The sequence below is a fragment of the Bufo bufo genome, chromosome 2 (assembly GCF_905171765.1).
Source record: "Bufo bufo chromosome 2, aBufBuf1.1, whole genome shotgun sequence".
Taxonomy (NCBI): domain Eukaryota; kingdom Metazoa; phylum Chordata; class Amphibia; order Anura; family Bufonidae; genus Bufo; species Bufo bufo.
Window position 1 is genome coordinate 665,058,821 of NC_053390.1, and position 27,099 is coordinate 665,085,919.

A 27,099-nucleotide genomic window follows, 5' to 3' on the forward strand; every position below is an offset into this window, starting at 1 on the left:
GTCCGGTTCATGAACGAATCGTTCATTTGAATCGATTCAGTTCAGTGAACCGGAGGAGTCGATTCATTTGAATGATCCGATCTGTTTGAATCGGCTCATCACAGCACACAGACACTGCAGACAGAGACGCTCAGCTCACCACCTCACGCTGGCAGCAGGAGCCTGAGGGAGGGACTGGGGAGGAGTCAGTAATATGATCTTAGAGTGGAAGAGCTGCTTCTGCCAGCCCCGCCCCTCCCCGCCCACCAACCAATCACCGACCAGAGCTGAGGGGGCGAGGCCAGCACAGCACACTGCAGCTCTGACTCCAGTCCTCGGAGTAGTGCAGGGTCAGGGAGTCTAAAGGAATCGAATGAGTCACAAGAATCTAAAGATCCGACTCAGTTAGTGACTCATTCCATTCATTGAGTTAGAAGAGCCGTGAGTCGTCAGCCTGTAGAACAGGTTCCACTGAGGCTGTCAGACTGTAGAACAGGTTACACTTAGGCTGTCAGACTGTAGAACAGGTTACACTGAGGCTGTCCGCTCTTGTTGCAGCAGTGATAAGGAGCACAGAGATAAGAGAAGGGACAGATGACACAGAGTTTAGATTACAGGATGAATTAAATTAACCCTTTAGAATCAAATTGGCTTCTCAGGAGATATATATGTTAAAGGCATATATAGGCAGTACTACTGAATGAGATGCCTTTAACATATATATCTCCTGAGAAGCCAATTTGATTTGTGGGATCTGTGGATGGCACCGTTTAGGGGAGGGGGGGGGGGGAATCTGTGGATGGCACCTTTTAGGGGAGGGGGGGATCTGTGGATGGCACTGTTTAGGGGAGGGGGGGATCTGTGGATGGCACCGTTTAGGGGAGGGGGGGATCTGTGGATAGCACCGTTTAGGGGAGGGGGGGATCTGTGGATGGCACCGTTTAGGGGAGGGGGGGATCTGTGGATGGCACCGTTTAGGGGAGGGGGGGGTGTCTGTGGATGGCACCGTTTAGGGGAGGGGGGGTGTCTGTGGATGGCACCGTTTAGGGGAGGGGGGATCTGTGGATGGCACCGTTTAGGGGAGGGGGGGGATCTGTGGATGGCACCGTTTAGGGGAGGGGGGGGATCTGTGGATGGCACCGTTTAGGGGAGGGGGGGGATCTGTGGATGGCACCGTTTAGGGGAGGGGGGGGATCTGTGGATGGCACCGTTTAGGGGAGGGGGGGGGATCTGTGGATGGCACCGTTTAGGGGAGGGGGGGGGGATCTGTGGATGGCACCGTTTAGGGGAGGGGGGGGGGATCTGTGGATGGCACTGTTTAGGGGAGGGGGGGATCTGTGGATGGCACTGTTTAGGGGAGGGGGGGATCTGTGGATGGCACCGTTTAGGGGAGGGGGGGATCTGTGGATGGCACCGTTTAGGGGAGGGGGGGGATCTGTGGATGGCACCGTTTAGGGGAGGGGGGGGATCTGTGGATGGCACCATTTAGGGGAGGGGGATCAGCTCCCTGCTGCTGTGTGCACAAAGCACAGGGCAGCAGGGAGAGTGTAAAGTCCTATTCACCCTAATAGAGCTCTGTTAGGGTGAATATGACAAGGGTTCTACGTTCTAGCCCTTAAGGAGACTAATAGTTATTAAATAAAAAGTAAAAAAAAGTTTAAACACGCCCCCCCCCAAATATAGAAAACAATATATCGCAATATATATTGCATATCGCACATGCTTAAAATTATATCGCAATATAGATTTTAGGCCATATCGCCCACCCCTAATTATAATGTTATATATTGTAAAGTTACTGCTTCAAGATAAAAGATTAGAGATGGAATTTGGTGGTTTGTGTGAACTGGCAAAACTAGATCATTTTCAGATTTAATCAAATTAAGAAATTGGACTGCATACCAAGGATGCTGTATCAATCTTCTGATGCATGGCACAGTCCTCATTTTTATGTTGCACCATTTTCAATATAAATATGGCCAGAAGAGCTCAGCAGTCTAGTGTCCATGTGCTTTTGGTACTCTTCTTCTTTTAGCACTTTATTGGTCTAGATATTTGCCCTGCTCGTGTTGTTGGCACAGCTCCTTCCATTCTAGCTGGTGGCTTTTGATGTCATCTGCAAGTCCATGGCACTATCAACCGTCAACAGGAATAGTTTTTACAGAATGGATCAAAATATTTCTTTCACAGGTCATTTGGTCAGCCTAGTGGTGAACATTGTTGTGGTAGACCTTAACAACATGGACAGGGAACATAGCTTAGGAAACCACACCAAACCTCTACTGGTTATAGCACAGTACCTTTTTATTTTTGTACTACTATTCTACTTTTTTAACACTTTCAATCAAATTTAGAGAAAGAAGTCATGTGGTAGTCAAAATAAATCAAACTGATTTGAATCACAATTTAAATCACTAGTCAGTAAGGCTTGATTTAAATCATAGTTTTCTACATAAAGACTAATTCTTGCTGGTATAACTTATAATATGCAAGTAGATGAAGATTTTTAGAATAACAACTTTTCATATTAGTTTGATTAGGTTGATTCTGAATTCATAGGTTTGTAGAAGTTAGGAATAAGGACTTTTTTTCAACTCTGTTTATGTTATAACATTTTTGCTGTGAAGAAGAGGCATGTGATCTCTGCTGAGTCAAATTCAGTTTTGAGAACTGCAAAAGTAAACCAAGCATCTGTGATAATATCTTGTAGGCAGAGAAACTGCCCAATAATCTTACAAAAACCTCTGGAAGAGCATGACCTTGTGAATGGATTAATGGAATTTATTTACCAAAAAAATTTAACATATACAGCCTTATTCTACATAATTAAAAAACGAATCTTTATTTCATGATGGAATAACCTTTGGATGGTAATATATTTTCCTCAAAAAGCATTTTATATAAAAAAATCAGATTTAAATAAAAAGAAAATCTTTATTTTTTTTTTTTTTTTTAAATCATAGATTTTTATCCACCCTGCTTTTGGTATCAGTTGAGTGAGTGGAGGCGTGAGGATATAATTTACCAGAAAAGTATACCAGTGTATATGCTAGATGTGGGGCTCATACATAACATGATAATGATAATGCCAAACACTGCCCTAATAATATCATCGTGCTTAACTCCTGGGTTCTAAGGCTGGGACTTCACGGCAATCTTGGCTCACTGTGTAGCATTGCAGCCATTGAACTGAATGGGGTCATAGGATGACAAGCTGCTGCAACCCCAGAATGGCAAAAAATCCATCTCCGCTGCTAGATCGCCATCCATCAGACACTGCCGTAAAACATGAGGAAGGTGGTGGAGGCCCCTAGATGGTGGGCTGCAGAAGCATATGCTTTTTTGGCCCTCCCCATAATCCAGCCCTAGTCAGAAACTGTGTGAACTATACACTGGCCTCAAGAGAACTACATTTTATTCAGAATGGGGTGTTTGTGATAAATGTGCATATAATGTCACATTTCTCTCCTTAAAAAAAACTAAAAAAAACTAACATATATATATATATATATATATATATATATATATATGTAGATGTATATATAGTGTGTGTATGTCCCTATTTTCCTGCAAACATACCACTTACAATCCTGTAGGTTAGATTTCAATAAAATGTCAATTTGTTATATGGCATGAACCTGCTTCCAAAAGCTGCCGTATTTCAGCAAGCTATTTCCAGTGCTAATTGCTAGTCAGTGGCGTGGAATGATTGCGCAGCAACCTGTTCAGCCATCTGCGGCTGATTCTGGGTAGGAGTACGATGGTGATCAGTAGGTGCCAGTGTTCTGACTTTGTTTTCTGATCTTAAAGACATCAAGGTTTAGAATAAGAATGTGCATAAAGCCACAATAACATTTCACCTGTTTTGTAGTGTTTTCATTGTTTGTGACCTCAGGATATAATATTTCCAACATACAGTTGGGCCATTATAACTTTAAACCAGTTTCACCATACAGTGCCTCAGACACTGCCGACCGCAGGCACATGTGATTGGCTGGAAGCTTCAGCCAATGAACATGGACATTTCACTGGTGAAACCCATGTGGTACTGCAGTGATTACACTGATGACTGTCCAATAGTGCCCTCTACAGTACAATCCGGTATTACATGTCCTGTACAGTTTTTTTTACAGGTGCCAGGATGAGATGCTCTATTGTATTTTTCTGGTGCACTGTGTGTACTATTCAGGAGCCTGAAGAAGCACCTTTCCTCATCAGATTAAGGCTGAGTTCACACGGGCGTTGCGGGAAAAGGTGCGGGTGTGTTGCGGGAACATGCACGATTTTTCCGCGTGAGTGCAAATCATTGTAATGCGTTTTGCACACGCGTGAGAAAAATCGGCATGTTTGGTACCCAAACCCGAACTTCTTCAGATCGGTGTTCTGTAGATTGTATTATTTTCCCTTATAACATGGTTATAAGGGAAAATAATGAAAATAATAGCATTCTGAATACAGAATGCATAGTAAAATAGCGCTGGAGGGGTTAAAAATAAAAAAATAAAAATTTAACTCACCTTAATCCACTTGCTCGCGCAGCCCGGCTTCTCTTCTGTCTTCATCATAGCTGTGTGCAGGAAAAGGACCTGTGGTGACATCACTCCGGTCATCACATGGTCCGTCACATGATCTTTTACCATGGTGATGGATCATGTGATGACCGGAGTGACGTCTCCACAGGTTCTGTTCCTGCACACAGCTAAGATGAAGACAGAAGAGATGCCGGCTGCGCGAACAAGTGGATTAAGGTGAGTTAAAAAAATTTTTAACCCCTCCAGCGCTATTTTACTATGCATTCTGTATTCAGAATGCTATTATTTTCCCTTATAACCATGTTATAAGGGAAAATAATAATGATCGGGTCTCCATCCCGATCGTCTCCTAGCAACCGTGCGTGAAAATCGCACCGCATCCGCACTTGCTTGCGGATGCTTGCGATTTTCACGCAGCCCCATTCACTTCTATGGGGCCTGCGTTGCGTGGAAAACGCAGAATATAGAGCATGCTGCGATTTTCACGCAACGCACAAGTGATGTGTGAAAATCACCGCTCATGTGAACAGCCCCATAGAAATGAATGGGTCTGGATTCAGTGCGGGTGCAATGCGTTCACCTCCCGCATCGCATCCGCGCGGAATACTCGCCCGTGTGAAAGGGGCCTAAGGGCTCATGCACATGGCCGTTGCCCGGCCGTGCTTGTATTGCGGCCCACAAGAAGCGGGTCTGCAATATGCGGGCATCGGCCGGCTGCACTCCGCGTCACGGATGCGGACCCATTTACTTGAGTGGGTCCGCAATCCAGATGGACGGTGCGGAATGGAGGCACGGAAGCACTATAGAGTGCTTCCGTAGGGTTTCTATCCATGCCTCCGCACTACAAAAAAAAAATAGAACATGTCAACTTGAATGGGTCCTGATCCATCTCCGGAATCTGCACGGATGTTGCCCGTGCATTGGGGACTGCAAATTGGGGACTCAATTCACTGAACGGCCGACCAACAGCCGTGTGCATGAGGCCTAACCCTAACAGCTTCCAGCAGCTCTGCCTTAGGGCTCATACACACAAACATTGCATGTTTTGCGGATCCACAAAACACGGATACCGTCCGCGTGCGTTCATTTTGCAGAACGGAACTATAACAATAGAACAGTCCTATCCTTGTCCGTAATGCGGACAAGAATAGGACATGTTCTATATTTTAAAACTGGACATACAGACATACATTGAAGTGAATGGGGCCGCATCCGACCCGCAAAAAATGTGCATGAGCCCTTAGGTCCTTTTCACATGGTCAGTGTTTGGTCAGGTTGCACTAGTGATTGTGAGCCCAAACCAAGAGTGGAGCCTCCAAAGAGACACGGTATAATGGGAAGATCTGCATCTGTTCTGTCATTCTAGCACTTTATTTGTGCAGAACAGAATAATGCTGCTGTGTAAGATGTAGTTATTTTTGCCTTTAGGGCAGGAGGCATAATAACTTTTCTCTTAAAACTCTGTTATTACCCTTTCAAGATGACTACACAGTCGGGTCAAGAAAAACTGCCAACATTTATCTTCCAAAGTTATTGCCAGGTATGACCGTTCTTTCGGACTGAGATCGGGGAATAAGAATTACTTTGGAGCTTTAGATATAGCATTGCTGTCATTTTTTAGGTTCTACATCATTTGTAGGATAAGTGTCTGAGACAGTATAATGTAGTCAAGACACAAAGGAAACGCATATCTACATCTTTTACATCGCTGCGTTGTATTTACCTGATATTAGGTGCCATTATTATTCCGTAGATGTTTAGCAATGTAAGTAAAGATCTCTGTTAGGCCTCTTTCACACTTGCGTTGTCCGGATCCGGCGTGCACTCCACTTGCCGGAATTACACGCCGGATCCGGAAAAACGCAAGTGTACTGAAATCATTTGAAGACGGATCCGTCTTCAAAATGCGTTCAGTGTTACTATGGCACCCAGGACGCTATTAAAGTCCTGGTTGCCATAGTAGGAGCGGGGAGCGGGGGAGCGGTATACTTACAGTCTGTGCGGCTCCCGGGGCGCTCCAGAATGACGTCAGAGCGCCCCAGGCGCATGGATGACGTGTCCATTCGATCACGTGATCCATGCGCTTGGGGCGCCCTGACGTCACTCTGGAGCGCCCCGGGAGCCGCACGGACGGTAAGTATACTGCTCCCCCGCTCCCCACTACACTTTACCATGGCTGCCAGGACTTTAGCGTCCCGGCAGCCATGGTAACCATTCAGAAAAAGCTAAAAGTCGGGTCCGGCAATGCGCCGAAACGACGTTTAGCTTAAGGCCGGATCAGGATCAATGCCTTTCAATGGGCATTAATTCCGGATCCGGCCTTGCGGCAAGTCTTCAGGATTTTTGGCCGGAGCAAAAAGCGCAGCATGCTGCAGTATTTTCTCCGGCCAAAAAACGTTCCGGTCCGGAACTGAAGACATCCTGATGCATCCTGAATGGATTTCTCTCAATTCAGAATGCATTAGGATAAAACTGATCAGGATTCTTCCGGCATAGAGCCCCGACGACGGAACTCTATGCCGGAAGAAAAGAACGCAGGTGTGAAAGAGCCCTTAGTATATTGTTGGAGTTTTAGGGTAAGGCTGGGTTCACATCACGTTTTTGCCATCCGTTTAACGTATACAAAAAACGTATGCGTTAAACGGATGCCTCAGCCTGATACCATACAGTGGCATCCGTTCACCACAGAGTTCTATTGTAAAAAAAAAATAAAAATTAACTTTTTTTTTTACCGTTGTAAAAAACGAAGTATACATTTTTTTGTGCACCTCATTTTAGACATTTGTAAAGTAAATAAGATAAAAAGAATAATGCTGTATTCTAGGGGTGAGCGAATCGAGCTTCGGATCCAAGATCCAAAGTCGATTCATTCATAAACTTCGTTTTATTGCTGTACGGAGACCTGTCTCTATAAAGCAATAAATTGTATGTGCTTCGATGAGGCAAAATTCGCGAAGTCCGAAATCGCACGAGACTTCGGTGAATAAAATCAGGCTTCGATTCTATGACTGAGGCCTCATGCACACAACAGTATTTTTTCACGGTCCGCAAAACGGGGTTCCGTTGTTCCGTGATCCGTTTCCGTTTTTTTTTCTGTGTGTCTTCCTTGATTTTTGGAGGATCACCAGACATGAAAAGTGAAAACAAAAATCTAAGTCATGTTTGCCTTGAAAATGATAGAAAAAAAAACAGACATGGATCACGGACGCGGATGACACTCTTGTGTTGAGTGTTTTTTCACGGACCCATTGACTTAAATGGGTCCGCGAACCGTTGTCAGTGAAAAAAATAGGACAGGTCTTATTTTTTTCACGGACTGGAAACACGGACGCGGGTGACAAACGGTGCATTCTCCGAGTTTTCAACGGACCCATTGAAAGTCAATGGGTCCGCAGAAAATCACTGAAAACTGAACAACGGACACGGAACCCAACAACGGTCGTGTGCATGAGGCCTTAAAAAACATTTTAAAACAGGAATCTGAAGTCGGCTTCGGTACCGAGGTACCAGCCAGTAATGGAGGCTGACTTCGGATCCCTGTTTGTAAATGTGTTTAAAGTCATAGAATCGAAGCCCGATTTTATTCACCGAAGTCTCGCGGGACTTTGGACTTAACGAATTTTGCCTCGACGAAGCATATAGATTTTACAGGTCTCCTTACAGTGTTAAAACAAAGTTTATGAACTAATCGACTTCGGATCTTGGATCTGAAGCTTTATTCGCTCACCCCTACTCTATGCCTTTCCCACAGAGGAGATGTGGCTTAGCAGGAAAGGGGCTTGACCTATTGGGAAATGCACCATTATGTGTCAAAAATGTGGATCAAAATTGTTTCGCAAAGTTAGGCCTCATACACACGACTGTTCCGTTTTTTGCGGTCCGCAAACCGCGTATCTGCAAAAAACGGAAACCGCCTGTGTTGCCTTCCCTAATTTGCGGAACGGAATGGATTCCGGCAATATAAATGCCTATTCTTGTCTGCAAAGCGCGGACAAAAATAGGACATGTTGTATTTTTTTAACGGGGCAGCGGAACGGAGCCACGGATGCGGACAGCACACGGAGTGCTGTCCGCTTCTTTTGCGGCCCCATTGAAGTGAATGAGTCCGCATCCGAGCCGCCAAAACGGCGGCTTGGATGCGGACCCAAATAGTGTGCATGAGGCCTTAGGCTAGGCTTACGTCAGCGTTTCGTTTTCCTTTCTTCTGATCTGTCAGAAGAACAGGGGAAAAAAACGGATCCTTTATTTTGAGCATCTGTTATGCTCATTTAGTATCCCCTTTAGGCCTCTTTCACACTACTGTAAGGCTATTTCAGTGTTTTGCGGTCTGTTTTTCACGGATCCGCTGTTCCGTTTTTTTGTTTCCATTGTGTTTCCGTTTCCGTTCTGTTTTTGTGTTCCGCTTTTCCGTATGGCATATACAGTATACAGTAATTACATAGAAAAAATTGGGCTGGGCATAACATTTTCAATAGATGGTTCCGCAAAAACGGAACGGATACGGAAGACATATGGATGCATTTCCGTATGTGTTCCTTTTTTTTTTTGCGGACCCATTGACTTGAATGGAGCCACGGAACGTGATTTGCGGGCAATAATAGGACATGTTCTATCTTTCAACGGAACGGAAAAACGGAAATATGGAAACGGAATGCATACGGAGTACATTACTTTTTTTTGTGGAACCATTGAAATGAATGGTTCCGTATACGGACCGTATACGGAACGCAAAAAACGGCCCGCAAAACAGAAAAAAAAACGGTAGTGTGAAAGAGGCCTTAGCCATTTCTCTCTGAGATCTGCTGTGTGAGACAGGAGAAAAACTCTTCCATGCAGTACGGAAAAGGCTAAAACGGATGCAAAATGAGCGTAAAGGATGCTCAAAATAAAATATCCATTTTTTTTTTGTTTTGTTTTTTTTCTTCATTGAGTGCAGATCTGTTATACGGTTGCCATAAAGCTGCATGAGTTTTTTTTTATCTAGAATTACATACAAATCCAATTAATAAACTAGCATGCTCCTTTAAAAAGGACCTTTCACCGATCCCGACATTGTGAACTAAGTATACAGACATATAGAGCAGCTGACGGGAGAACGGAGCGGCGCACAGGGTTAATAGTAAGTTCAGTGAGATCCCTGGGCGCCGCTCCGTTCTCCCGTTATGTCCTCCGGTATGTTCGGGGACTTGGTCATAGTAGGCGGAGACTTAGGGGACTTGGTTATAGTAGGCGGGTTCTGCTGGGCGTCTCCTTCTCCTAGGCTGCAGCGCTGGCCAATCGCATCGCAGAGCTCACAGCCTGGGAGAAAAAAACCTCCCAGGCTGTGAGCTCTGCGCTGCGATTGGCCAGCACTACAGCCTAGGAGAAGGAGACGCCCAGCAGAACCCGCCTACTATAACCAAGTCCCCTAAGTCTCCGCCTACTATGACCAAGTCCCCGAACATACCGGAGGACATAACGGGAGAACGGAGCAGCGCCCGGGGATAATAGTAAGTGCAGTGAGATCCCTGGGCGCCGCTCTACATGTCTGTATACTTAGTTCACAATGTCAGGATCGGTGTAAGGTCCTCTTTAAACTCCAGAAAATTGAATTTTTTTAGGGTGCCTTCACACGCGAATCACGGAAAAAAAAATATAAAACATCCTGCACGATATGATAATGAATGTTGCGAATGTACATGGCTACATTTATACAGTCACAGAAAATAATGCACTATAATAATAGATGCGAGCATAACATATGGACTAAGCCCTCACTCTATTGGTAAAATCGGAGACACTTGGTCAATACATTTTGATCAAAACACATCTAAGCCCACCTACCAAGCTACAAGGTGGTCTCGTTCAGGCGGGTCCTACGCTAAACCTGCCTATGCCGTCATGGATTTATGTTCAGGAGCGCTTGGTAGGTGGCGCTTAGATGTGTTTTGATCAAAATGTATTGACCAAGTGTCTCTGATTTTACCAATAGAGTGAGGGCTTAGTCCATATGTTATGCTCGCATCTATTATTATAGTGCATTATTTTCTGTGACTGCTTTCACACGAGGCAGATTTTGTGGCAAAAAATTCCATGTCTGAAAATAAGTTCCATTCATTTGAATGGGGCAGCAAGCACATGGATTTCTGCAAGCCCCATAAAGGTAAATGGAACTGATTTTTTAGGGGTTTTTTTTGCCACAAAATCTGCTGCGTGTGAAGGTATTCTAACTAATCAAAATGCACTGCTTGCACCACATTTTCTCACCTCGTCTGAAAAGGGATGTGACTTAAAGGTGTTGTCTCACTTCAGTAAGTGGCATGTATCATGTAGAGGAAGTTAATACAAGCCACTTACTAATGTATTGTTATTACCCATATTGCCTCCTTTGCTGGCTGGATTAATTTTTCCATCACATTATACATTGCTCGTTTCCATGGTTACAGACCACCCTGCAATCCATCAGCGGTGGTCTTGCTTGCACACCACAGGAAAAAGCGTCAGCCTCTCTGGTGGCCGGGACCATGGGAGCGCACATAGGCTAGTTTTTTTTCCCTATATTGTGCAAGCACGACCACCACTGATGGATTGCAGGGTGGTCTGTAACCATGGAAACGAGCAGTGTATATTGTGATAGAAAAATGAATCCAGCCTGCAAAGGAAGCAATATGGGTAATGACAGTACATTAGTAAGTGCCTTCTCTACATGATAAATGCCGCTTACTGAAGTGAGACTACCCCTTTAAGATGGTCCAAAATTGCATTCAAATTGTGGAGCAAAATTTGGGTGCAGTTAACTATTTAGGGGATATAAGCTTCGACCAGACCAAAGACAACATTTATAATTCATCATCAGCCACTGTGATAAATCTGGTCTGTGTTTTAATCTGGTGCTTTGTGCTGGGCTTTATCATGGCCTTTCTCCTGGGTGCATGTTTAGGAGCAGAACAGCTGTGTCAGGCTATAGGAGCCCAACTGTTCATTTATCCAATCTCTCCCTCTCCATTTGTGACAGCTGGACAGGACAGACAAAGACGCTGACACAGAGTTCATTGATCTCCATTGAGATATTGTGGTGCAGTGCGCAGGCTGGGCGATCTTCTGCACCAGTGTCTGCCCATAGACATCCATCAGCAGACACTAGGGATTGTGCCAGGGTCTCCAGGAAGTGGCATTCCCTGGACATTATAGTTCAGCCTAAGTACTAAATAATGCAAACTGTTATTTCTCTTATATTGTTAACACTTCAGTACCCAGTCCAGTTTCTGGCCACCTCCCGCAATTCTCTTGATGCACAATTTATTGATGACTTTTTAGAGAAAAGAATCCAGTTTAAGGCCTCTTTCACACTACAGTATGTCCATTTCAGTGTTTTGCGTTCCGTTTTTCACGGATCCGTTGTCCCGTTTTTGGGTTCCGTTGTGTCTCCGTTTCTGTTCCGTTTTTCCGTTCCGTTTTTCCGTATGCCATATACAGTATACAGTAATTACATAGAGAAAATTGGGCGGGGCATAACATTTTCAATAGATGGTTCAGCAAAAAACGGAACGGAAACGGAAGACATACGGATGCATTTCTGTATGTGTTCAGTTTTTTTTGCGGACCCATTGACTTGCATTGAGCCACGGACCGTGATTTGCGGACAAACATAGGACATGTTCTATCTTTTCACGGCACGGAAAAACGGAAATACGGAAACGGAATGCATACAGAACACATTCCGTTTTTTTGCGGACCCATTGAAATGAATGGTTCCGTATACGGACCGCAAAAAACGGACCGCAAAACGGAAAAAAAAAAACGGTAGTGTGAAAGAGGCCTAAAGGGGTTGTGTCATGAAAAATATTCTCCATTTTTCAAACCAGCACCTCGATCTGAATACTTTTGAAATTGCATGTAATTAAAAATATTTGTATAGACAGTGAGCTATTCAATAAAATGTACCTGTATAGCGCCACCTGCTGTTTGCTCTTTTCCTTACTTCTCTGTGCACTTCACTGAGGTGGTCGCACACGCTCAGTTTAAATCTTCAACTGCCACCAGCCATATCTCCTGGTAAAAGCTGTGGCAGTTACAGGGATAGCCGCAGCAGAAAGGACACGGCCTCCTGAGCTGCCGGGCTGAGGATCATCTAGCGGAGCAGTTGGAGCTATGAATGTGGAGATCTCTGGATCCATGTGAGGTGCAGGGCTGGTTCTAGCTTTGAAAGTTATTGTCATGTACTGTATGATGTCTGATTTGACATCAATCATGGGATAACCCCCTGAATACAGAAGTTTGTTTCACAGTCAATAAGAAATTTGCAGTTGTATTCTCAGTAAGCTACGGCAGCAACATGCGCAATACACAAGATAGAACTTTATAATAGTTTACAAGAAATTAGATACTTTACTTCGCCCGGCCCTAATCACTGCCCTGGCACTGTATATAGACACCTTCAGGCAGTGGCGTAGCTAGAAATGACTGGGCCCCACAGCAAATTTTTGAATGGGGCCCCCCTCCCCCAGTAATTTTTTCACAACCCCTTCCATTCATGCCGCCCCCATTCCTGTGGTTAGTAAAGATCGCTCTCTCAGACCAGGCCCGGCAGCTGTTCCATCCGTTTTCTACACTGTCTATACTGTCACTGTATATAATTTCATTGTGTAATACTGTTGAGGGGGCCCTGACAAAATCTTTTAGTCCTCCTCCTCCTGGATGGGCCCCTTCTGGGTCAGGGCCCCAAAGCAACCGCTTCCCCTGCTTCCCCTATAGTTACGCTCCTGCCTTCAGGAAGACATAGTGGCTTGTTGGTGCCCCACTGGCACTCAGAACACCAACCCCCCTTACACCACTTCAGAAGGGAAGATGTTCTGTCTATAACAAGGCACACGTTCATGTCTGTGGTCCTTATTTCATCCGTGACACTGTCCATGATCCATCCCTGGTTCCATTATTTTCAGCCCATGTGTAATCCATGTTTCATAAGCAGTGCTAGGCTGAAAATTTGTTTGCAGAGCATCTTCTAGCAATGATCCTTGAAAACCACAGACCAAACACAGATGGCATTTCCATTGTGTCCACGGTTTTCACGGACCCATCATCATGGTCAAATAGAGCATGCTTCCCGGATCCACGGGCCGTGGTTAACCACTGATGTGTGAATTAAAGTGTGAATACATGAGCGATCTGTGGAGAGCAGCACACACATGTCAATAAGGCCTCATGCACACGACCGTTGTTTTGGTCCGCATCCGAGGCGCCGTTTTTGCGGCTCGGATGCAGACCTATTCACTTCAATGTGCTGTACGCATCCATTGCACCGTTCCGTGGCCCCGCAAAAAAAAATATAGCATGTCCTATTCTTGTCCGTTTTGCGGACAAGAATAGGCATGTCTACAATGAGCCGCCCGTTCCGTTCCGCAAATTGCGGAAGGCACACGGGCAGCTTTTGTTTTTTGCGGATCCGCGGTTTGCGGACTGCAAAAAACAGCACAGTCGTGTGCATGTAGCCTAACTCACGTGCAAAATAGGACTAAGTTGTCATGTTACAAATAGCAGCCTGGATTCTTTTGATGTATTTACAGGATAATGGAGAATGTGAAAGAAGAGATGAATTGTGAAAAGAATTATATATTGTATATGGTTTTATAGAAATATACAAGTAGAGTGTATGTGGTCAGAAAATGAAAATAAATGCTTTAACATGCAATAAACACCTTAGTCAGTCCACCCCATTCTACTCAATGCCAACCAGTTATTGCCCGCTGTGGTTTCAAGGTCAGTAAACAGCGAACAGTTGGTGTAGAACTGAACTTCTACTGACTGACTCGTCTTTAATACCAGCTCTGTGCCCTGGTGTGAAGCACGTGTAGATAGGCCTGACACACCGCTACACTAGCCTGGTTGACTGGCACACTGATCACTCATGGCATGGAATATCTTGAATGAAGGTTTTTTCTTTCTTTCTGTCAATGCCATGCATATTCAGTCCGCATTTTGTGGACCTTTACTAGGAGACAAGCAGGAAGTCCTCTTCTCTCCCTAGTAGTACGCGTGGAAAATTAATGACACACAGAGGCCAAAACGGACCCTTCACAGACATCTTCATGGACGAAGCACTGACTGTTTTTTCACTGTCATCAAATGGAAGTTTGAATCAAGCCTAAGGGTACCTGCTCACAAGTGCAGATTTCCTGCGGTCTTCTGTGCGTTTTCACAGCAAATCTGCACCAAAAGCAGAGGTCATTGTACAAGTATACTAGATAAGCTCTGACAATCACCTGTTTTGAATGGTGGATTCGGTCGTATCTGTCATTCTAATCCTGCCTGTAATGATATCACCTCTGTGTATAGATAAGCAGATAACTACAGTAAAGTGATCTGTACAGACCAAGAAGTAGCGCCGAGTATTAGGCTTAGTGGTTAGAGTAAAAACTGCAGGATTTTATGGTTTTTGTTTAATTATAGATAGTGACATAGAAAATTCAAAATAATATCACTAACAATTCTTTACAAATATGTTAAAATCTGCTGCACCCTACCAGGCACAGTCCACGTTCAGAGTGGACCACACCTGGACAGGACAGTGACCCATTAAAGTCAATTCACAAGAGGGACTTTGATAAAAATGCGCCATCCTGCCCTGATTTCCTGCAAGTCTCAATCACTCAAGTGAAAGGGTCCACTAGAAAAACAGCCGGAATATTAATTTTGGATTCATTTCAAAACTCATCCGTGTTATCCAGCTGGAAAATGGACCAGTTTCCTATGGTCCATCTGAATTTAGCCTAAGAAAGTCACTAGAAATGGATGAGAAAATTGATGGTATGAACAGACCCTAAAATCACGTGCACATGAGAGTTCCTTCATATACGGCTGGTTTAGGCCTCCTGCACACGACAGTTTTTTTTTTCCGTTTACGGGCCGTTTTTTGCATTCCGTATACGGGCCGTATGCGGAACCATTCATTTCAATGGTTCCGCAAAAAAAATGGAATGTACTCCGTATGCATTCCGTTTCCGTATTTCCGTTTTTCCGTTCCGTTGAAAGATAGAAGATGTCCTATTATTGCCCGCAAATCACGTTCCGTGGCTCCATTCAAGTCAATGGGACCGCAAAAAAAACGGAACACATACAGAAATGCATCCGTATGTCTTCCGTATCCGTTCCTTTTTTTGCGGAACCATCTATTGAAAATGTTATGCCCAGCCAAATTTTTTCTATGTAATTACTGTATACTGTATATGCCATACGGAAAAACGGAACAGAAACAGAAACACAGCGGAAACAAAAAACGGAACAACGGATCTGTGAAAAACGGACCGCAAAACACTGAAAAGCCATACGGTCGTGTGCAGGAGGCCTTAATCAAAAGGGAGAAACAAATATGTCACCTCTTGCAGATGTGTATGTTCCTGCGATCATATTGAAATCCTGCATACCTACTCTATATACAGTCTAAGACAAGGAGGTGTGCAAAATGACACACTGAACTCTGCTGCATCTTGATGTATCTACTGTATATTTCACTATTTTAAACCTCAGAAAAATATCTTCCTACACATACTGTGCATGCTCCTATATATATCACACATAGCAATGACCACCATAGAAGAATGAAGAGTTGAAGGAGCTAAAAGTAGTTTATAAGTAGTTTATATACTAAATCTTAGTCAGTTTACATATATATTGATCTGAAAGATCCAACCAGGCCGCTATCTGAGAATTCAAAGTATTTAAAGGGGTTATCTGGGATTTTGATATTGATAGCCTATCCTCAGGCTAGGCCTTAAATAGTAGATTGACAGGGGTCCGACATCCTGCACTCCTGCTGATCAGCAAGCTTCTCGCAACTTACCATGCACAGCGCCATCCATTGGATAGTGGCTGTGTTTGGTATTGCAGCTCAGGTTCATTCACCTGAATGGGACTCTACTGTGCCTAGGCCATGTGACTGACATCACTAGCCTAAGAAGAGGCCTAAATACTTAAGTAACGCCTCAGCCTCTTTGACAGCTGATTGGTTGGGGGTGCCAGGTAGAGATGAGCAAAGTTTTCATTTCAATTCGATTCTGCTGCTTCACCGAATGACTTCATCACGAAGCATATTTCTTTGTAAGTAGCGGGTGCAATGACGGGGAACGCGTCCCATAAGAGCCCTCACTATTATTCTCAGATGCTGCGATCAGTGATAAACGCGGCATTTGAGAATAATAGTAAGGGCTTTCATGGGTTAATCCATAAAAATAAAAATAAATACTCAGCTTATCCATTCGAGCGTGAAGAGGCCGCCATGGCCATCTTGATTGAAGATCCTGCAAGAAATCTTGGCGGTGCGTGATGACATCATATGTCACCACGCACGAGATTTCCTGCGAGATCTTCAATCAAGATGGCCACGGCTGCCTCTTCATGCTCAAATGCACGAGGTGAGTATGTTTTAGTTTTTTTACCGCCATTTCAGGGAAAATTGATTCGTTACCGCGAAGCACAAGGAAATTCTCCCTGAAATTTGGATTGAAGTCCACTTCAGATACTTTGATTCACTCAACCCTAGTGCCAGGACTCAGACCTCTGCCAATCTACTATTCAAGACCCATCCTGAGGATAGGCCATCAATATCAATATCAAGGATAACACCCTTAACAACGTTGCTACTGAAAAATAATCTCCATGGAGGGAGTATTGGTAATGACATTTTATACATGAGGATGCAGGTTCCTTGTAAGTTGTGTCTCTCGAAGACAACAGATTTGTAATCTGATTTGGAATATTCAACCTCATTATTCAGTAGATACCCTTGAAGATAATATTAGCTTCATCTCATTTGGTTTCACGTAGGGATAACATGTTCAACCTGTTTTCATGTCTTCTCCTGGTTTATGCTTCATGTGATGCAGGTCTTCAAGGTCCAGTGTGATGAGAATGTATACTGATACCTGCTTGTTTTTCCCTTGCAGTCTGCTCCCAGTTTTCAAGAGGAGTCTTTGCTATTTTTGGATTTTATGATAAGAAGTCTGTAAATACTATCACATCATTTTGCGGAACTCTTCATGTCTCCTTCATAACCCCAAGCTTTCCAACAGATGGTACTCATCCATTTGTTATTCAAATGAGGCCGGACCTCAAAGGAGCGCTTCTTAGTTTGATTGAATACTATCAATGGGATAAATTTGCATATCTTTATGACAGTGATAGAGGTAAGTTTCAATCTGTTTACTGCTAAATGCAAAAAAAATATACCTACTGTGTAGAAATAATTTATGGAGATTATAAACTGAAAAACCCAGTAAAGGTACAGATTAAAGTGCAAAAATGATATGTAAAGACCAAATGCATCCAGTATGTGGTTTGTCAACAGTCATTATATGGGACAATAGAATATGACATGAATTATGTTTGGCACTATATAACATTTCCTGGAAAATTTGTTATTTTTCTACAGATCAGAAATGTTACATTTAAAGAGAATTCCCACCCAAGATGTAAAATTGGTTATGTATTAGTAAGTGAGAAGTAAGACCTATAGACAGTGTTTTGTAGATATGTGTCCAACCTTGGTTTTAATTTCACATCTGCGGTACAGCTATCTGGCAGGCTGTTTCGGCAGAGGAGCAGCCTGCCGAAGTTCACCATTTCCGGCATAGCCAGATACTGCCATCCGCGGCCGGAGCCCATTAATTATAATGGGATCTGATGGGGATCCGGCAGGTTTCCGACATGAGTTCCAGCTGCACTGGTTTTTGTCTGGCCAAAACCCAGCGCCCATCTCGGAAATCTCTGCAGGAAATCTCTGCAGGGTCCAGTGGTGCAAGGCCCTATCCAGCTATGCCGGATATGGTGAACTCCAGCAGGCTGTCCGGTAGAGGAATACCTTTACCACCGATGTGAAAGTAGCCTTACATTAGCTCTACTTTGGTTAAGGACTCCAATTTTCATGTAACCAATTCAAAACCAATCACAACATGCTAGAAAAACCAATGACAGGCCGCAATTCACATCACAGCCACTGGGTGGCTAAACATAGGCATAGGATACAGGATAGACATCTTGGGACATAGTATTGCCAAATTACATTTTTATATGTGTGTTTTGAAAAGCTGGAAGTCTTGCACTTCACTTCTTAGGATCTGTTGAGCCAAGAGGAAGGTAAGGAAAGACACATCTGTCATATTGTCTTATACACTTGCAGGGATGTTGGCATTTTATCTATAATCTATATTGTTGTAACAGTCAGGAGGTACAGTCAGATTGATTATTACTAGTGATTGAAAAATTTGATTTGGTTGCTTCGCCACATTTTACAAAAATATTTGCTTCGTGAGTAATTACTTTGTCATGAAGCACATTTCTTTGTAAGTAGTGGGTACAATGACAAGGAGCGCCACTTGCGCTGTCCCCCGTTATTGTACCCCTCAGATGCCGTGTTCATAGCTGATTGTGGCATCTGACAGCAATAATACGGTGTAAAATAAAAAAATTAAGAAAATTATACTTACCTCATCCATTCGATCGCGAAGAGCCGGCTTCCGTCATCTTGATTGAAGATCTAGCGTGAAATCTTGCACAGCCTGTGGTGACATCATCACGTCGGCTGGCGTGGCGACGTCAAACGCCACCACCTACAGGTTTTCATTCGAGATCTTCAATCAAGATGGGAGCGGCTGGCTCTTCGCTCTTAAACAGATGAGGTAAGTATGCATTTTTAAATTTTTTTTTACTGCCATTCAGGGAAAATTGATTCGCAACCATGAAGTACGAGGAAATTCGGCTTGGCAGTAAATCGAATTTTCCCTGAAATTGGAATCCAGGTCCACACGCTCAATACTAGTTATCACCTTTAAATAAGGTTGCTGAAAATTCAGTAGTGTCAACCAATATGATTGCACTACCTGATGTTGCTTTTCCAAAATTAGTCGCCATAACTGAATAAATACATCTTAATATCTCTGTAAGTCCTTATTCAGATGGCAGTGTTTGTGATGGGCTTTACATTAATCACAAAACCAGTGTTAAAATATTCCCGTGGAGCCGTGCATTCTGCTCTAAGGAAGTATAGCAAATTAAGAAAATGCTGCGTTCCCTATCAGATGTCATATATTGAAATATAGAAATTTCCTCTAGATACACTCTTTTCGCACTTCTGCTGGAAAACTGCCCATGATACAGCACTCCACATGCACGCCACAGTACAGCGTGCCTACAATCCAAAACACATGCAGTCATCTGAAAGCCTGTGCAAAAGAAACATGGAAATGTGAATGGATTTTCCAGGATTGACCTACTGATGACCTATCCTTAGGATAGATCATCAATATCAGATTAGCGGCGGTTTGATTACCGGTACTCCCGCCAATCAGCTGTTTTCATTAGCTCCAGTGCAGAACCAAGCACCGGAACTGCACCACGCCATCCACTGTGTAGTGGTCATGCCTGGATACTGCAGCACTACACACATTCAAGTAAATGGGAGCAGCACTGCAGTCACCAGGCCCTACGATGAAGAAGCTGTATTGCAGTCCAATGTTGTGCTTCCTTATAAGCATACAGATACAGTATGTCTTCCTTACCTGTCCTCCTGGCTTGAGACATCCTTAGATGACCAACTTTGGAAAAAAAACATAGGTGATTTTCTCAAGAAGGTCCAATGAATTATTGTAAATGTTTTTAAAAGAAACTGGTCCTTTTGGGCCACCAATTTTGGGATACCTCAAGTCAAGAGTAAGGGTATGGGTGATTTTGGGTGCGTCTCCGAAGTATTGCAGTGTAGCAGGGCAGCCATAGAAATGAATAGGGTCGCAGTGCAACTCGCCCATTGCCACAACCACAATCCCACTGATCATTTTCTTGCAATTCTGGGGTCGCAATTGTGGCAAAGATGTGAGTTGTACTACAACCTCATTCATTTCTGTGTGTCCTGCTACACTGTGATATTTGGCCACGCTACACATGTTGTGCCCAAAATCGCTATGTAGCCATACCGTAAAGTTAAGGAAGAACACGTCTGTAGCTTCTAGAGAATAATATCTGAACATAAGGAACCCAGTAGATCACCATTCGGTGATACAGTGAGTCCCAGCGGGCCTGTAGTATGAAACTCTACTGGCGGCTCCATGTGCTGCTCTCCATCCTTCTGCATACAGCTCTCCGATGTGCACGATTCCTTACATGTAGGACCAGGTCATGGTCTGACACAGTACATATTAGGGAGTTGTTATTTATGCAGTTTTTAAATAGATTGTATTAGCATAGGTTCAATCAAGGTGAACTCCCACTTTAATATCACATTTTATCTAAGGCTTGAAAACTCAGGAGTGAATAATGGCTATCTAAAAGGTGAAGGGGAAATTCTCCCTCCATAATCATACAAAAACAATCAATCAGCAGCAAACACCACAGTGACAGAATAAGTTAGCAGAGGCCCTCCTGGAAATGGAGTGCAATATTCTCAACGATGCATTTGTTTATTCACGGATGTCAGTCTCTACTTGATCAGTCAAGATGTTAAAATGAAATGTCTCGACATTAATGGAATGCATTTTCTAAAAGGTTACATTTAATAGATTTATTTCAGCTTATTATATAAATGGATTAACTACTTATATCCTGTACGTAAGGACCTTGCACTCCAGAAAAGTAGGTTGTGTTTGACGAATCCATTACCAATAGCTGTATGAGAAACGGTTGCATTATATGGTAGGTTTACCTACAAAGTGTAAAGGTTATGGAATTTCTATGGGTCATTTTTAATTTTATTCTAGGTATTTAGTGCTAAAACTTTTTTTTCCCTAATTTAGTTTTTGATCAGCTTTGATCATAATTGAGTTTAGATCGTCATTCAGGAAATCACAGGAGCTGCTGCAGACAATTCCACCGACGGATTTCACAGTAAATGGCATTCTGCAGCCTGCAAAATATTGAAATAGATGCAGACTGAAGGAAAATCGTTAATCATTTTTTAATAAAGACCAATTATAAAGATTATTTTTAGACCAAAGTACATACAATAATATATATATATATATATATATACACACACACTCACCTAAAGAATTATTAGGAACACCTGTTCTATTTCTCATTAATGCAATTATCCAAACTGAATGTCAGAATGGGAAAGAAAGGTGATTTAAGCAATTTTGAGCGTGGCATGGTTGTTGGTGCCAGACGGGCCGTTCTGAGTATTTCACAATCTGCTCTCAGTTACTGGGATTTTCACGCACAACCATTTCTAGGGTTTACAAAGAATGGTGTGAAAAGGGAAAAACATCCAGTATGCGGTAGTCCTGTGGGCAAAAATGCCTTGTGGATGCTAGAGGTCAGAGGAGAATGGGCCGACTGATTCAAGCTGATAGAAGAGCAACGTTGACTGAAATAACCACTCGTTACAACCGAGGTATGCAGCAAAGCATTTGTGAAGCCACAACACGCACAACCTTGAGGCGGATGGGCTACAACAGCAGAAGACCCCACCGGGTACCACTCATCTCCACTACAAATAGGAAAAAGAGGCTACAATTTGCACGAGCTCACCAAAATTGGACTGTTGAAGACTGGAAAAATGTTGCCTGGTCTGATGATTTCTGTTGAGACATTCAAATGGTAGAGTCCGAATTTGGCGTAAACAGAATGAGAACATGTATCCATCCTCTGATGGCTACTTCCAGCAGGATAATGCACCATGTCACAAAGCTCGAATCATTTCAAATTGGTTTCTTGAACATGACGATGAGTTCACTGTACTAAAATGGCCCCCACAGTCACCAGATCTCAACCCAATAGAGCATCTTTGGGATGTGGTGGAACGGGAGCTTCGTGCCCTGGATGTGCATCCCTCAAATCTCCATCAACTGCAAGATGCTATCCTATCAATATGGGCCAACATTTCTAAAGAATGCTATCAGCACCTTGTTGAATCAATGCCACGTAGAATTAAGGCAGTTCTGAAGGCAAAAGGGGGTCCAACACCGTATTAGTATGGTGTTCCTAATAATTCTTTAGGTGAGTGTATATATATATATTTATATAACAATTATCAGCGGGAGAAAACAGAACTGGATCGCACATCCACAATGCTATGCTTTGATCTAATTAAACTCGCTTCTCAGCGCCATGTTGAAGTACTGCATGCTGTACCAGAGGCATTGTACATTTTGATCAAAAGGCATAAGCCCACTCACCACGCCAAGGTCGCCTCTTTGAGTGGAACCTACTCTGACAAAGAGGCGCAGCACAATGCGGTGACAAAGCAGCACTGCCCTAGTAGGCGGCAGGACCCAGGAGTCAAACAGCACCGCTACTGTCTGACAATGCCACCCCTGGCACTGGGTCCCACCAACCCACCAGCACAGCGTCGCAAAAACAAAGGCCACCACGCAGTACTGCACCATGTGAACAGTTGTCTAACACAACATGTCCATTGCTATCAGGAGCTACAGGTCAATTACCACTTATATGCAGACTTCTGTGATTAAAACCACCTGTGCCAAATGGGAGGAGTGCTGATAACCAGGTCCATATATATATAACCAGGTCCATATATATATAATGCTCCAAATTTATCCATTCAAATTAGGAAGACAAGCCCTGTCCAGCCCTGTGCTCGGAAACTCTCTATGAGCGCCTTGGGGACCTGGGAGTAGACCCAGGTTGAACAGATGATAACCACAGTGGCTGCATTTTCAAAGGGGTTGTCTCCAACAGGACAGCACGTTTAAGGGCTTGTGCACACTATTGAGCTGTATCCACTGCCCGCTACTCTGTGTGACAATTGATGGTGCCCTTGTAAGTAACTACATTGTTTCTTTGAAGGCAGTCTTTGTATGGGAGAAAATGGCAATGAGGTGGTTCGTGGTATACTATGTGACACTGGAGGAACATAGAGCTACAGTAGGGCCCCATAGAAGATACGGGAGCTGCACTACAAATCCAAACAACATACTATAGATCTGTTACGTGGCTGAGTGGAGAGTAGTATATGCTAGTTTTTGTTATATTAGAATTAAAGAAATTTTGAAAATTTTTATGAAAATAGTAAAGTGCATGTTTTCGGGAAGTCACTGTCAGCAAACATCAATCTAAAAGATGATTAAGGATTTAAACATAATACCTACATTTATTAGTCACTTTTTTGCACATAAAATAGTGCAAACATTGTGCTTATTTTGTACAAAAGTTTGCACAAATAAAAAAAACGTGACTGGGTTCAGCAGCGACGTGCTGCAGCCATGTCACTGCTGAAGCCAGTTATTGGTTTCAGATGGGCATGTGTTCATGCCCATGCACCTCCTGATGTGAACACTGATGCAAACTGATCAACTGTTTGCATCAGTGGAAGTACTAGCTTCAAGTACTACATTAAGTACTAGTAAAGAGATATTGCAGGAGACTGAAGAGACTCAAGAGATACTGCAAGAGATTGGCTTAGAGTCTCCAACTGGCTCATCTGTGTTGTTTTTGCTGATCATTGCTTGAGAAGAGGTAAGGAATTCGGTCAGCTGTTTGCTATTGTGCGTTTGCTAATGAGCCTAGCTCACTAAGGTGTTACATTTGTTGCTGGGGGCGGAGCTTGGGAAGCAGTGTGTGTATATATAGAGACAGACTCATTAGCTGGCCTAATTCATTAGCTGGAAGTACTAGCTTCAAGTACTACATTAAGTACTAGTAAAGAGATATTGCAGGAGACTGAAGAGACTCAAGAGATACTGCAAGAGATTGGCTTAGAGTCTCCAACTGGCTCATCTGTGTTGTTTTTGCTGATCATTGCTTGAGAAGAGGTAAGGAATTCGGTCAGCTGTTTGCTATTGTGCGTTTGCTAATGAGCCTAGCTCACTAAGGTGTTACATTTGTTGCTGGGGGCGGAGCTTGGGAAGCAGTGTGTGTATATATAGAGACAGACTCATTAGCTGGCCTAATTCATTAGCTGGAAGTACTAGCTTCAAGTACTACATTAAGTACTAGTAAAGAGATATTGCAGGAGACTGAAGAGACTCAAGAGATACTGCAAGAGATTGGCTTAGAGTCTCCAACTGGCTCATCTGTGTTGTTTTTGCTGATCATTGCTTGAGAAGAGGTAAGGAATTCGGTCAGCTGTTTGCTATTGTGCGTTTGCTAATGAGCCTAGCTCACTAAGGTGTTACATTTGTTGCTGGGGGCGGAGCTTGGGAAGCAGTGTGTGTATATATAGAGACAGACTCATTAGCTGGCCTAATTCATTAGCTGGAAGTACTTGCTTCAAGTACTACATTAAGTACTAGTAAAGAGATATTGCAGGAGACTGAAGAGACTCAAGAGATACTGCAAGAGATTGGCTTAGAGTCTCCAACTGGCTCATCTGTGTTGTTTTTGCTGATCATTGCTTGAGAAGAGGTAAGGAATTCGGTCAGCTGTTTGCTATTGTGCGTTTGCTAATGAGCCTAGCTCACTAAGGTGTTACATTTGTTGCTGGGGGCGGAGCTTGGGAAGCAGTGTGTGTATATATAGAGACAGACTCATTAGCTGGCCTAATTCATTAGCTGGAAGTACTAGCTTTAAGTACTACATTAAGTACTAGTAAAGAGATATTGCAGGAGATAGTCAGGAGGTAGGCTGGAAGGTGGAAACAATACAAAAAAAAGGTAAGATTTGTTTGATTTAAAGTTACAAATTATTATTATTATTATTATTATTATTTTTATTTTTATTTTTTTTTCTCCTCTTTAAAATGGCAGACTTGGTTCAGTGCAGGAATTGTTGTGCATTTATTTCATGTTCCACTCTTTGGAGATTCGGATGCTGTCAGATCTGTAGACAGTTCTCCTTACTGCAGCAGGAAATTGCATTTTTGAAAGCTGAAATATTTAAATTATCTGTTAAACAAACTCCAGCTAGGACTGCTGCAATGCCACTGCCACAGAGGACCCCCAGAAATGGCAGATGGGTTACTGTAGGTTCTGGAAGTCTTAGAGTGGTGGATAGAAGACATATCCCACAGTCGGTGGTTCTCCATAATTCATTTGCAGCACTCTCAGAATGTAAGGACAACATGGATATGGACTCAAGCACAGAGGGTGTGAAACCATCGACTCCTATGTCTAATGTATGCAACAAAAAAGATAAAGTGAAGTCTCAAAGGAAGCAGCTGTTGCTGGGTGATTCAATCATAAGAAGTGTGGAGCTTAAAGAAAATGGTTTTGTGAGATGTCTCCCTGGGGCTACTGCTAGAAGAGATAGAAGACGTATTATTAATATTGTTAAGCAAGCAAAGCAGGAAGGGGACGTGGATGTTCTTGTCCATCTAGGGACAAATGACCTGGCTTGCAATGAAGTGTCAGAGGTGAAAAAATCTTTTATCACACTTGGTAATGACGTACAGGATTTTGCATCCACCATTTCATTTTCTGAAGTTCTGCCTGTGCATAATGTTCAGAATGATAGGCAGAGGTGCATAAAGGAGTTCAACATATGGCTTGGTAAATGGTGTCAAGAGCAAGGATTTGGCTTTGTTTCTCATGATAGCTCTACTTGGAATAGAAAGGAACTGTACAAAAAAGATGGTTTGCATCTTTCTCTCAAAGGAACAAATGTACTTAGTGAACAACTCCAAGAATTTGCGAAAGAGTATTTAAACTAGGAAGGGGGGGCAAAAGAGTGAAAATAAGAGAGTCCATTTGCCCCCCGAAACAATGCCAGAACAGGTCAGAAGCACAGAGGTTAAGAAATGATAAGCTCAGAGTCCTGTTACGGAGACATGGTTTAATGAAAGAAATGACTGGGACATAACCATACCAGGGTACTCTTTATACAGAAGAGACAGAGAAGGCAAGAAAGGAGGAGGAGTGGCCCTGTATGTGAAAGATAGCATTAAATCTAACCTAATACAAGTTGGTGAGGCCAACATAGAGTCAGTTTGGGTTACGTTGCAGTTTGCTAACCATGCAGTAACTCGTGTAGGTGTGATATATAGACCACCTGGTCAAGTTAAAGAACTAGATGATCTACTAGTTGAAGAAATAGCTAAAATGACAATGAAAGGAGAAGTTATCATTATGGGAGATTTCAATCTCCCAGATATAAACTGGAAAACCAAAATAGCAAGTTCTACCAGGAGTACAGATATTCTAAATTCCCTACTGGGGTTATCTCTACAACAAGTGGTTGAGGAGCCAACCCGGAGGGAGGCCATTTTGGATTTGGTATTCACAAACGGGGATTCGGTATATGATGTCATTGTAGGCGAAACCTTGGGAACTAGTGATCACCAGTCAGTGTGGTTTAATATAAGAACTGTGAAAGAGTCCCACCACACAAAAACAAAAGTTTTAGATTTTAGAAAAACAGACTTTTCAAATATGAAATTAGTCATAAATGAGTCCTTATCAGACTGGAACGGATTACATGGAGTCCAGGAGAAATGGGACTACTTAAAAGGTGCATTATTGAAGGCAACAGAAAATTGCATTAGACTTGTCAGTAAAAGCAAAAAAAGGAGGAGACCACTGTGGTACTCAGCAGAAGTGGCCCAAATCATTAAAAATAAAAAGCTAGCATTTTGTAATTATAAAAAAACCCAGAGCAATGAAGATAAGGAAATCTACAAGATTAGGCAGAGAGAGGCCAAGCAAGTTATAATAACTTCTAAAGCGCAGGC

General features: G+C 43.1%; 1 protein-coding gene across 11 annotated transcripts in view; it reads left to right on the forward strand.

The window, feature by feature from the left end:
- GRIA2 (glutamate ionotropic receptor AMPA type subunit 2) overlaps positions 1–27,099 on the forward strand; it is a 255,259-nt gene that overhangs the window by 57,912 nt on the left and 170,248 nt on the right. For all 11 annotated transcript variants that reach the window (XR_005776366.1, XR_005776367.1, XM_040418588.1 and 8 more), the window contains one exon: positions 17,432–17,671. Coding sequence is in view for 9 of the 11 variants with exons in the window: in XM_040418588.1 (XP_040274522.1) it covers positions 17,432–17,671 (240 nt within the window). In the remaining 2 variants the exon portion in view is untranslated. The remainder of the gene's footprint in view (positions 1–17,431; positions 17,672–27,099) is intronic.